The sequence below is a fragment of the Limulus polyphemus genome, unplaced genomic scaffold (genome assembly GCF_000517525.1).
Source record: "Limulus polyphemus unplaced genomic scaffold, Limulus_polyphemus-2.1.2 Scaffold634, whole genome shotgun sequence".
Taxonomy (NCBI): domain Eukaryota; kingdom Metazoa; phylum Arthropoda; class Merostomata; order Xiphosura; family Limulidae; genus Limulus; species Limulus polyphemus.
In genome coordinates this window covers 302,490-315,466 of record NW_013666244.1, presented here as the reverse complement: position 1 = coordinate 315,466, position 12,977 = coordinate 302,490, and the positions used below count along the sequence as shown (strand labels likewise).

The window sequence follows — 12,977 nt, the reverse complement described above, 5'->3', positions numbered from 1 at the left end:
AAGTGTCGTAATTTTGTTTATTATCAAAATATAAAAATTTTTAATTTCTAATCGTTAGATTTAAGTAGAAAGATAACTGTTTACCAATAGGATAATCGTAATTAAAATTAATTAGTCCACATATAATTAGATGCCATAGATAATCAAAGGATTCAGCAAGTGTGGCGATAAAAGGAGTGTGTGGGTGAAAAAAAAAAGAGAGAAAGACCTCATCAAATAAAAAACACAAAATCTTTATTGGCACTTAAAAACAAATCAAAGCACAGTAGACATCAACATAAATACCTAAATATTAAAATAAACACGATCAAAACCAGTCTGAAGCCAAACTAGTGAAGAATTGAATTCAAAATAAAATGAAGAATTGACAACATGATCTGTCTGGTTGAATAAAAGAACTCAACAAGAACCAACTTCGCTGATTAAAGATCAGAACAAGACTGACCAGAGGTGTGCTCAGAGTTTACTCTTGTGTCATTGCTGAATGGATCACTCCCCTGCTAGGCACTGATAATACGTGTGATCCTACTTTTTCTTTATTCAGTGCTGTTGTGGTAGCTAGCTGGAGATCAATGTCATGGTCTCTGAAACCAGTTCTCTAGTTTCAGGATTGTCAGCTGTTTCTGAAGGTTTTACCTCATAAGAGGTTGATGGGTTAAACATCTCATCCTGCTAGGCAACAAACAAACTAACTAACCTGGTAGATATTCAGATGAAAAATCGTTTAGACTACAGTTATATGATTCAAACCATTTGTCATCCGGGATGTTCGAATATTATTGAATACTTCTTCGCCCCGCACCATGGATATATGATTGAGATACAATAGTGGGGTGATTTTTTTTTTACAAGGTTGTAGTTGATGTGCGCGATAGTGAAAGATTGATGGAGGTCATGTCTGGAAGAGGATTGTAGACAGCGAAGCAAAGACCGGTCAGGTCCGTTGACAAGAAGATTCGGTGAGAAGGAAAATCGACAAAAACAAAATACTCTACCAAACGGGCCTTAACAGGGCCGGACAGGGAGTACCTCGGCAACAACGATACCTTCAGAATAGTATCAAGCACTGACAACATTTGTTCGATCCCCAATATAATTCTCTCTAGTCTGACATACAACTCTCGGATTCGAATCCCCATCACACCAAACATGCTCGCCCTTTCAGCCGTGGGGGCGTTATAAAGTGACGGTCAATCCCACTATTCGTTGGTAAAAGAGTAGCCCAAGAGTTGGCGGTGGGTGGTGATGACTAGCTGCCTTCCATCTAGTCTTACACTGCTAAATTAGGGACGGCTAGCGCAGATAGCCCTCGTGTAGCTTTGCGCGAAATTCAAAAACAAACAAAAAACAGACATACAACTCAAAACTTAAATCTCAACTAGGGGAGTGGTAGCACTGTTCATTTGTGTCTATGGGCGGTTAGAAGTTCAGTTTTGGCATAGGGTACTCTAGTGCAATATAATTGTGTCATTAAATGCCTTTCACAACATGAAAAACCTATGAAGGATTAGAAAATAAGCGTACAACCATAATATTTAGTATTCTTCTTTATATAAAATCTCCTGGTTTCTGCTGAGTAGTAGCTTTGTATAGTGATCTATAGATTTTCAACACGACAATATGATCCAACATCTCTGTTTCCAGATTTTATACGCTGAACAGGCTGGCTAGTGATGTCACATGCACTGACTGCTGATTATGCAAATGGGCATGACCTCCCCGACTGGTAAACAAACTCGTATGCATTTATTTGAGGCGGTTCTTGAAGACACTGTACCACAAAGTTGTGTTGTTCCAACTTCTTGAAGACACTGTACCACAAAGTTGTGTTGTTCCAACTTTTTGAAGACACTGTACCACAAAGTTGTGTTGTTCCAACTTCTTGAAGACACTGTACCACAAAGTTGTGTTGTTCCAACATTTTTATCCAACATGCAGTCTTACCGTCTGGTTCCTTTAAAGTTCGTCAGCCACTTTAGTGATGCATAGTCCACTGTAAACTTTTAACTCACAGATATAGTGTCAATAGTGCTTGACAAACATCACTAATGCTAAAGCAATTTTTTCTTTGTTCTGCAGTAATAATGTCCAGCAGTGGTCAGTGTACGTGGATATGATACCATTGCTTTAATCCTTTTATCACTGGTTTCCATATCCATCATAAATAATGGACAATCTGGTTTTAAATAGGCCGACACTAGTGTACCATTTAAAGTGCATTTTGGTGAGTGGAAAAACTGATGTCAGTCTACTTAAAACGTAAATGAACTTTACTGAATGCAGAGAACAGTGCAGTTATCTTAGAAAACTTGACCAAAAAGCATTGATTACAATAATGAAACTGAGCGAAGAAAACGTCAAACCTTTTTTTCTTATTTGCAGGTTCGTAGTAGTTGTTCACTGCTTTGATCTTCGCAGAATTAGCAGAAACACCTTTCTTATCAACAACCTGCTTTAAAACTCTACTTGTATACCAGAACACAATTTCAGCCCTGAATTTTTTATACTTTATAATACTGTACTCAAGGTATCAGCAGTAGTTTGAAACCTGCGACCAAACACTAGTGTGTAGCATTAAAGTTGACTCTAGATATATTATTTAGTTCTAAATATGTACTAATATGGCACAAAAAACATGGCCCAGAATGGCTGTTAAGGTATTCTCAAAATCAGCTCACCTCTGCGGCTTTCTCCTTCTCTTTATCGTATCAGTTATCATTCTATCAGCCTGGGAATATGTCAGAGGTACTTCCGCTTTCCCACTGGATGAAGTCTGTCAACGAATGAACAGACACGTGATGACGTCACTGGGACAAAGAAACCAGTTTCGTTTCAGCTACAACCGAGTTTCTAGATAGTTCTGGTCTAATTCACTATGTTTGAAGTTCTCCAGGATTTCGTATCGAGAGAAGGAAGCCTGAAGTACTGCACACTGACACAATAAAAATGACAGCTGTGATAAATAGCAAACACACATTGCACATTGACACAATAAAAATGACAACTGTGATAAGTAACAAACACACATTGCATACTGACGCAATAAAAGTGACAACTGTGATAAATAGCAAACACACGTTGCACACTGACGCAGTAAAAGTGACAACTGTGATAAATAACAAACACATATTGCACACTGACGCAGTAAACGTAACAACTGTGATAAATAACAAACACACATTGCACATTGACGCAGTAAACGTGACAACTGTGATAAATAGCAAACCCACATTGCACACTGACGCAGTAAAAGTGACAACTGTAATAGGTAGCAAAAACACACTACATACTGATGCTGTAAAAGTGACAACTGTGAAAAGTAGCAAACACACATCTGTGTTTTGTATTTTGAGTTTAATAAATATTCCTGTCCTTGTATATTACACATTGTGTTCAGTCTGTTTGTTATCTCTAGACTTAAACTCAGCCACCATTAATTCAGCATATCTTGTCGAACCTCTTGTTAAGTGGAGTTATCTGGTGAAACTCTAGAGTATAACCAGTTTCACCGGAGAATATCACACTTCCACCAAGAAGTTCTATTTGCCAGTACCACATCTTGTCAAACCTCTTGTTAAGTGGATTTATCCTGTGGAACTCTAGAGTATAACCAGTTTCACCGGAGAATATCACACTTCCACCAAGAAGTTCTATTTGCCAGTAACTTCATACAAGGAACAAAGTCATTGAGCTTTATATTCAGCAAGTATATGGGCAAATTTTAGTATGGGCTAAATCTATATCTGAAACATTCAATGATGACATGCCAGCTTTATAGCTGAGCTTTATCAAGGTGCGGTCATAGAGAATAGTATTTCATGTAGCAAATAACCGAAAGGTATAGAGAAGTCAGCCTGGATCTTTCTTTGTGGTTGTCTTATACGTTGGTCAGTTGATATGTTTCCTCTCATCATTCCCTGCCAGTTTGGTGGGGCCAACCATCTGATATGAATTATCTAGCCAATAGCTAACAACAGCAAGAGTACTGATCTGTGATGACTGATCTCTGCATTTGAGCAACCATAAGATACATATTCAGTTGCAACTACCACAGAATACTTATAGGCCATCTCAGTTTATGCCTAGACATTGTGGCAAAATCCATAGTCACCAGGTAGTCTTTCTACTCCGAAAGGGTATGCCATCAAGCATCAGAGAGTTGATCGTATTTCCAACAATTCAGCCCAGTGATATGGAGATTGAACACTGAAGACTGAGGACTTAGAAGTGATGAACATTCTAGGCAATATCTCCCAGTGACCTGGTTCATGGACTAACAATCTCAGGTGATGAAACATGCATGGAATACTTGGCAAAGTGCAGGGGTGGTCTCCAAATCTAAGTTTGAGCATGATCACTGCATATCCCTTCAAATCTAAATTGAGTTCAGCAGACGTATCATCTTCTTTCCTTTGATATCTATGTGATGATTGGAAATGTTATGACATTTTCCCCTTTCATAACTAGCAAATACGGTATCATCATTTCTGTATATTCAGGAGATTTTCCTAAATTTTCTTACGACATTCTAGCAAGCTGGATGTGGAAAGATCGTAAACTTCCACACAATCCTCTATAGTAAGTAAAGCTTACATAAAACAATGCTTTTTCAAGAGGACTTACTCGCTTGGCCCTGTTTCTGTACCATAACCTCCTAGAGTGGAGTCATACTCATTACAAAGGGTGGCATATGGACTTGTACAAGCTAGTGTGAGGTATGATTCCATTTAATATGTTTAATGGGAATTATCATTGACATTCGTAATATAAGGATTGTGAGATACTGCATTATGACCTTGGTTTGACTTAACAGCGTGATATATTCATTATTCTCGATCTCGTCTTGGTCAGGTGTGGACATATTTTTGTTGTTGTTTTTTCATCCTTGCATCTGGTCCAACAGCCAGTTAAGTAAGGATCCATTCACTGTATGAACAAATATCTGTTTTATTAGTTCATTTGTGTTTGTTTCAAGTTACTTTGTTTTTTTTTAATTTAAAATAATTCTCCATATAAACTTTCTGGAACCTACATTTTGTGGATATACTGATATCCACAAGAAAAGTCAAGTACCTGAATACCACACCGTAAAGAAACTAGAAGAACAGAAACCAGGGGGACAAATTCAAATTATTTACCTTTACACATTCTTACTGAATCCTGGCTACATCACTAAAATAGTTATATTTAACTTACACTGTGAGAAGATTAATTAGCCAAGAGATAGTTGGATCCCTTAGATGACAATAGGATTGAAGGATTCAGTAAGTAAGCGTGGAATTAAAAACGGCATGTGTGACTAAATCGAGAGACAGAATTTCACACAGTACACTTCGAGAAAAACAGTTGAAAACTGAAATGAAGATGATCAAAACGAAACTGAAGCTGTATTAAAGAACTGAAATTAAAGTGAGCTGAGTTACGATGGTCAACTAACAGGATAAAAACAAACTCCATTGCTGATTGAATATTGGAGCATGACTGGCTGAAAACATACAGAGAATCATCAAGCAAGACCGAAGAGTCATAGTTTAACCAGTCAGTTCAGCACTATTAACTCCCTACTTGTGACAGTTGTACGAAGAGCAATATGAAAGACACAAGCACTGTCTCGTGTAAATGACCGGTTATTAATGTGTATGGAAATGTTAATTGCCATAAACTTAACAATCCTAGAATAGCCTCCCAGGTGTCTTTAACAAGTTAAGTGGTTCCCACAACATAAATAATTTATAACTTGATGTATAACTATTTCATGGACGGTAAATATAAATATACCAATAGAATAGCATCTACACAAGCAAATATTTCATTAATATAAAAGTTCTGAGTGAATACTTTTGAAAAAATTCATATGAATTACTTTGCTAGCTTACACAAGACGATGAGCTTTCAGTGTTATACAATATTTAACATGTTTAACTTTTGTTTAAACTGGAATTAAATACTTTTCACCAATAAAAGTGCCTGTATGTTCAACGCCTCGTTCATTCAACAACACCAGAGTACATTAGGCCGACATGAAAGTGTTCCAAAGTATGAAAGCTTGTCTCATTAAAAAGCTGAAAGAAATAAACGTTTAGAATAGAAATATTTACCCCATGAAACAATAGTGGTATATTCACTTTAAACTGTTTAGCGTTTCACAATACGTTCATTAAAAAACATGCTCTGAACGTAGTACTGTCGTAATGGAATCGTGCTAAACCTGCACCTCTGTAATAGTTTATTGTGTAAGTACATAAAACAATAACCAGTCTTTCACATTGTTCTACTCATTTTCCTTAGGCCTTTATAGCTTTAACAAAGTGCAACACAAATGTGTTGACATGATGAAATGAGTTATTTTTTTTAAATAAATATTTTTTTATTTTCTACAGCAAATTAACCTATCTAAATTATTAAATTTTATAAACTTTCCAAGATATTTGACGATAGTCTTCTAAAAATTTGACATCACCAATAGTCATTTATTAGCTGGTCTTTGAGATATGCAGTTCTCTGACCAGATGACAGTAAAAAAAAAAACAACAACAACAAAAACTAAACGATAGTCTTCTAAAAATCTGACATCACCAATAGTCATTTATTAGCTGGTCTTTAAGATATGCAGTTCTTTGACCAGATGACAGTAAAAAAAACAAAACAACAACAACAAAAACTAAACGATAGTCTTCTAAAAATCTGACATCACTAATAGTCATTTATTAGCTGGTCTTTGAGATATACAGTTCTGTGACCAGATGACAGTAAAAAAAACAAAACAACAACAACAAAAACAAAGACCAAGCATCATCACCATATGCACGTGATAGGAAATTTAAAAAGTTTAACTGTTTCCAAGAACAAAATTTCCATAACATCTCATCATAACCATTTTATATGCGGGAAGTTAATTTGAACGACATAAGAATGCTATAGATTACCATTAAACCGCCTTTACTCAATCACTTAACAGCTTGTCACTCACTAATTATACGTTGTTTTTTTTTGGGGGGGGGGTTACGAATTTTTTTAATCACCAAATACGAGTTTTGAAGGATGAACAGCTGCATTGATTCCAATTAGCCCTTCAGTACTGTTTACAACTTACATGTTAAACATTCGAAATTAGTGAAACAAAAAAAGTACAGCAACAGCACAAAATATTTATTTATAAACAATATATATATCTTTTTAAAATAACAATATTATATTTGATTCGTCTATTTATAGATAGTAACTTGAAACTGGTCTATTTATGAAAGGATCAGAAAACGAAAATCATGAATTATGAAGAGCAATCATAGTAATTGGCTACTAGAAGAGCTGTTGCTGGCTGTTTGGGAGGACTCCTACTTTTGAGGAGGGGAGTCAAACTAAATCTTGGTTTGATTGTTCATTAATCTGGCCATAGTAATTAGTAGCGCTGGACATCTAGCGATGAAAGCAACAACAAAACAAAAACATAAAAACACTATTAAATTTACTATTATAAATAAAGCTTGAACCATTTAGAGGAATATTACATTTCATTAGTATAACCCTGAGCTATCCCAAAGCACATCTAGCGGTGAAAAAATAAGATATAATATAAAAATACTATTAAATTAAATCGTACAAATAATAGTTAAATTTCATCTTTTGCTTTAGCCTACAACAGTTACTTATGATAGGTAATGGTGTTCTCTATAAACTAGATGTACTTTCGCAGGGTCCCAGAAAGTGTTCTGTTTCGAGAGTAAATAAAACCAAAATTAAGAGTAACAAATATTTAAAATTTTTGCTTTTGAAGTTTACATGTCATGCTGTATTGTAGCCTACAGAGTGCATAATTTTTCTCGTGATTCATGGCATGCACACGTTTTACTGACGTCACAATAGTACAAACTACAACGTTAAGCGTCTCTTATGTGACGTCATTTTAGTGTCTATTGACTGACTGATAGACAACACATTACTATATAGTGGTGACCCCTCCAGGCGGCCTTCAGCCCCTTTTCGGGGAAATTATTCATTGGCATTGATATTTGTAACGTTTTTAGTGAAAAATATAGATTTATCAAATTCAAAAATAAACAATGTAAAGACGATATATAAACTTACTGGAATTAACATTTTCGAAAAAAAAAGTTAAAAGAAATATGTTTTATTAGTGACCTTGGGTGAGACCTGACAACAATATGTTACTCGGGTTTTTAGTTACACATGTTTTTATACTTTATAGATTTTTTGGATATATGTAAATTGTATTTTTTATTGCTTTAGTTCGAATGAAGGATTGAGGGTGAATATATGCAGTGGCCGTTTAAAATATATATATATTTGTAAAAAGATTCCCTAAAATCAGGCTAGTCTAGAGGATGGATAAAAATAGAACAAGCAAACGATCTTTGTTTTGCATTACTGAATAATAGTGGTTAAAAGGTGTATTACATATACGCCATTCGCATATGAAAACAACCTGATATGACTGAACGTGGTTTTATATTTCTTCACTTCACTACAACTTCATTTATATACATTTCATAATGACTCCTCATTGGTTTATTGGTTATTTATAGATGTTATAAGCACCAATCAAAGATCGTGTAGTTTTTACTCTAATAAATTAATAGTATTTATGTTCTGCGAGTTAATTTATGATGATAGAAATAAATACAACATTTATATGGATTATTATAGCTTATTTACATATCACTACTAAATCAAAGTTTAATAAAAAGGATCACAGCGAGAAGCATGCGCACTCTGTATACTACTTCACACTGGGCAACAAACTTTGTAATTATGACCAGATGAAGTTTTAGTTTCGAGCAGTCTGAGCTCACATTAAACAAAATAGATCGACAATATAGAATATCACAGAATAATAGCTAATTATGCATTTAAAGCAAATAACTTACCTGGTTTATCGACCATTTTTGGAGGCTTTCCAGCATACAGCTGGCTCAAACACCATTCACTACTAACTATTGTCAGTGTTTTTGGAGGATGTCCAGCATACAGCCGGCTCAAACACGACCATTGACAACTAACTATTGTCAGTGTTTTTCGAGGTGTCCATCATACAGCCGGCTCAAACATGACCATTGACTATTAACTTTTGTGAGTGTTATTGGAAGTTGTCCAGCATACAGTCGGCTCAAACACGACCATTCACTACTAACTTCTGTCATTGTTTTAGGAGGATGTCCAGCATACAGCCGGCTCAAACACGACCATTGACTACTAACTTTTGTCAGTGTTGTTGGAGGTTGTCCAGCATACAGTCGGCTCAAACACGACCATTCACTACTAACTTCTGTCAGTGTTGTTGGAGGCTATCCAGCATACAGCCGGCTCAAACACTCAGTGTTCGTTATTCCTATTTTATATTATAGTAAAAGCCATAGTGTGAAATGAAGCTTGCATGAGCGACCTGTTTTTAAAAATAAAGAACATTTTAAAGTTGTTTAATCCAATACTTAGGTTTTTCAAGATTCGTAAACTGAAGACAGAACTACAACGAGCCTAAATAAACGGATGGTTTTCATAATTCAGTAATAAAATCTGAGTCCTCAGAACAAACTTACACGAGTTGCTACATTTTTTCATATTTGTATTTTTTTAAATTCGTTCATATTCTAATATGTTTTAACTTTTGCTTCTTGGTCGTATTTTATTTTAATAGCAACAACAACACGAAAATACTATTTTAATCCTTTAACGATTATTTGATTTAAATTCCACTTGTCTAACAGTCCTATTTATAAGTAATATTTTTTCTTTATATTTTTAACATTGTCCAGTTGGAAAAATAAATTACTCAAAATTAAAACAGATCAAATTTGCAACAACTGTATATTATTTCTTCCTTGGAGAAATGTAACTTGATTCCAAATTGATTTTCCACTCAACTAAGCCTATAACTCGTTGTCACAGTATATTGAGTGAAAGAAGATAGCCTAAGTTTCAGATTTAAAATAACATTTCTCTTATTTCTGATAACATCAGGTTAGAGACATATATCTCTATTCTAAGCCTGAAAGTACTGTAACTTTGAATATATCAGCAACATTGTTACAAATTGTGAAATTGCAGACAAACGCCCGCGTAATTTAATCGTTATGGTCCCCCAGTATTTCTGCGGACTTACAACGCTAGAAACCGGATTTCGATACCTGTGGTGGACAGAGCACAGATAGTCCATTGTGTAGATTTGGGGTTAACTTCAAACAAACCAACTAATCGTTGTGACTTTGTGACTTAAAATTACTGTTTAAATTAGGATCCTACAGCTTCCAAAAAATTAAAAACTTTTAAAGGAGCTATATTAACGCGAAATCTGTATATATATATTTCAACGAGTTTAAATCTTTTATTTTACGTTTAATACTTAATCATTCAATATTTAAACTACCATATTCCAAAATTAAGTCGTTGATAAATAACACGAATCCACGATTGAAACCTGTCCCTATTAATAGGTTCCTCCTTCACTAGTTATATGATTATTCTTCCATAAATTTCCCGCCAAATAAATCTCCCTTGTACACTGTTTTGGTTTGTCGTTAAGCGCAAACCTTCACAATGGGCTTTTTGTGCTGTGCTCACTGCGAGTATCGAAAACCGATTTTTAACGTTATAAGTCCTCAGACTTATCGCTAAGCCACAGGGGTGGGGGAGACTTTGAGCACCTTTTTATTGTTCATTAAGTTTAATATTTTTTTGATTCTATACTTAATATACTCAAAACTATTCTTGAAATGCAGAACTAAAACATTCCATGCTACTGGTTTTTTTATGATCCGTAAACGTTTTAAAGCTTTATTGAATTGGTCTGGTTTTAATTAAGCACAAAGCTTCACAATGTGCTATACCCACTACGGGTATCGAAACCCGAATGTCACTTGGGGCACTTTATTAAACAACTAAATTTTTACCATACATATCTACTTCGTTAGATTTATTGGAAAATAGTTTGCTCTCAATTTTATATTTCCTTCCTTCCTATCAAAATTAATTAAAAATAAATAATTTTACTCTTTTCGTTATACCTCGTCAGAAAGGGATTAGTTAAGAGTTGGATCAAAATTCGTTTTAGGAAAATGGACTTTTAACAATAGCATTTTGCTTTCTTTTTTTTATTTGGTAAAAATATTCCTTTTACGTACATATTTGTATAATCTGTAGTTTTACTTTTATGGATAAACAGTGGTTCTATAAATGTGTATTAATATGTATCTGTTATAAATCAATGAACATCAGAAAAGCCAAAAGCCGAGCGATTTCGGAAAGGCGGACCTTCCTTCTTTAGATTGAGTGTACGAGGCCTAGAGGTTAGTGTGTTCGATCTGTGAATCCGAAAATTTCAGGTTCGCATCCCGTTGTCGCAAAAACGCGCTCCGCGCTTTTGAAATGTGAGTATAGCAATATGAAATGACGGTCAAATCCCACAATTTGGACTAATAAAAGTAGCCCAAGAGTTGGCGTTGAGAGATGCTCTTCCCTCTAACTTATCAGTTCAAATTTAGGGATAACTATGTGTAGATAGTCCGCCCTCTGTGTAGCCTTACGTGAACATTTTGAAACAAACAACAAAAATGCCTTCTTCAAGGTTGCACATAGTAACGTCATAAGCCATGACGTAACATATATCTATTTGTTACGTTTGTGACATTCAAGTCATTTTCTTTTAATAATGAGTTAAGTTAAGTACGACGTATGATTTGTTTTGAATGCACCGTTGAAAACTTCTCCTATTTCAACGATAGGTAAGTATAGTGTGAGGAGTATTTTGAACAACATCGCTTTCAGTTGCATTTCATATTTTGTTGTTTTCAATCTATCTTAAATGGCTAATTCCAGCTATGTAATATGTATTTTCTTACAAGAGCCTTCAAACTTGTAGTCTTCAGACCACATATTGACTTTGGCTCGATTTCTAATTGATAGTCTCCAAAGTATTTTGTTTTATGTAACGTTTTATTATGTTCTGCTATTATTTTAAGGTTTTGATTTGGGGAAACGCTTTTTATTTCATTAATTGTGACGCTATCGGCAAGTGAGTGCCTCTCTTTTTTTAAGTTTTATTAACACAGAATTTTAAAAAAATCGAATATTTAATACATTAAAAAATAATAGAAGGGGCGATTGTTACCTTTACGTTTATCACAATTTTCAAAATTATTTGCTTTGATAAATCAACTTTATAAAGAGAACCGTTTCCTAAAGGATTATTATAAAACACTGAACTTAAATATAAAACTATTTCAGTTGTATTCAGTACATAATTATGGTGTTATTTTTTTTTCTGTTTAAATGTTAAATACGAGGATATTTTTATGATGTTAAATCTTGTATTTATTGTATTTCACTCATCTTAAACTTAATTAGTTGTCCATAAAAACTGGTATAAAACTTGCAATAAATAAAAACTGTAAGGCGGTAAAAATCCCTGGTAACTTTCTTTACATATCAGTTTAGTAACTGATTTACTATACATTTATTTTTATTTTTAGATGAAGCTTAGAAAATAAGGCCAGTAAGCCTTACCAGTATACATTTCCTCCTGGAAAACATTTCATGCAGGAAATAGAAGCCATTGCCGATAATCATTACTTCTTTCTTAGTTGGCTTCCTTGCTCCGCCGTTGCTAATTTTGTGGAGATCAGCGACGCATGCAGTCATTCCTTTGTGTGGTATGAAATCGTGAACAGCGCACTGCACAACTTACAAGTTACAGTGCATGCTACGCAGGTCGGCGCACTGTTCGCTTATAGTGCACGATACGTGACAAGCTGTTGTTTCTCCCAAGCTGACTGTACTGAAACCCCAGATATTTAAAATTTAACTTGATATTTCACTGTAGCGTTCTAATTAAATTTTGAAATCTTAGACACAAAAGTTACATTATTTTTTACTTCCAAAATTCTCAGTATTAATAATGGTTCTTAAAATATATAAGAATTGAGTTAATGACACTTCAACAACAAATTATGTAATAATCCTATAAC

General features: G+C 34.5%; 1 protein-coding gene across 5 annotated transcripts in view; it reads right to left on the bottom strand.

Annotated features, from left to right (window-relative positions):
- Positions 1–12,740, bottom strand: part of LOC111085811 — a 105,481-nt gene extending 92,741 nt beyond the window's left edge. For 4 of the 5 annotated variants that reach the window (XR_002610599.1, XM_022386113.1, XM_022386114.1 and 1 more), the window contains exons 1-2: positions 12,517–12,740; positions 8,886–9,400 (exon numbers count right to left, since the gene is read on the bottom strand). Coding sequence is in view for 3 of the 5 variants with exons in the window: in XM_022386113.1 (XP_022241821.1) it covers positions 8,886–8,921 (36 nt within the window). In the remaining 2 variants the exon portion in view is untranslated. The remainder of the gene's footprint in view (positions 1–8,885; positions 9,401–12,516) is intronic. The other variant, XR_002610598.1, reaches the window with a different exon arrangement.
- Positions 12,741–12,977: the final 237 nt, after the last annotated feature.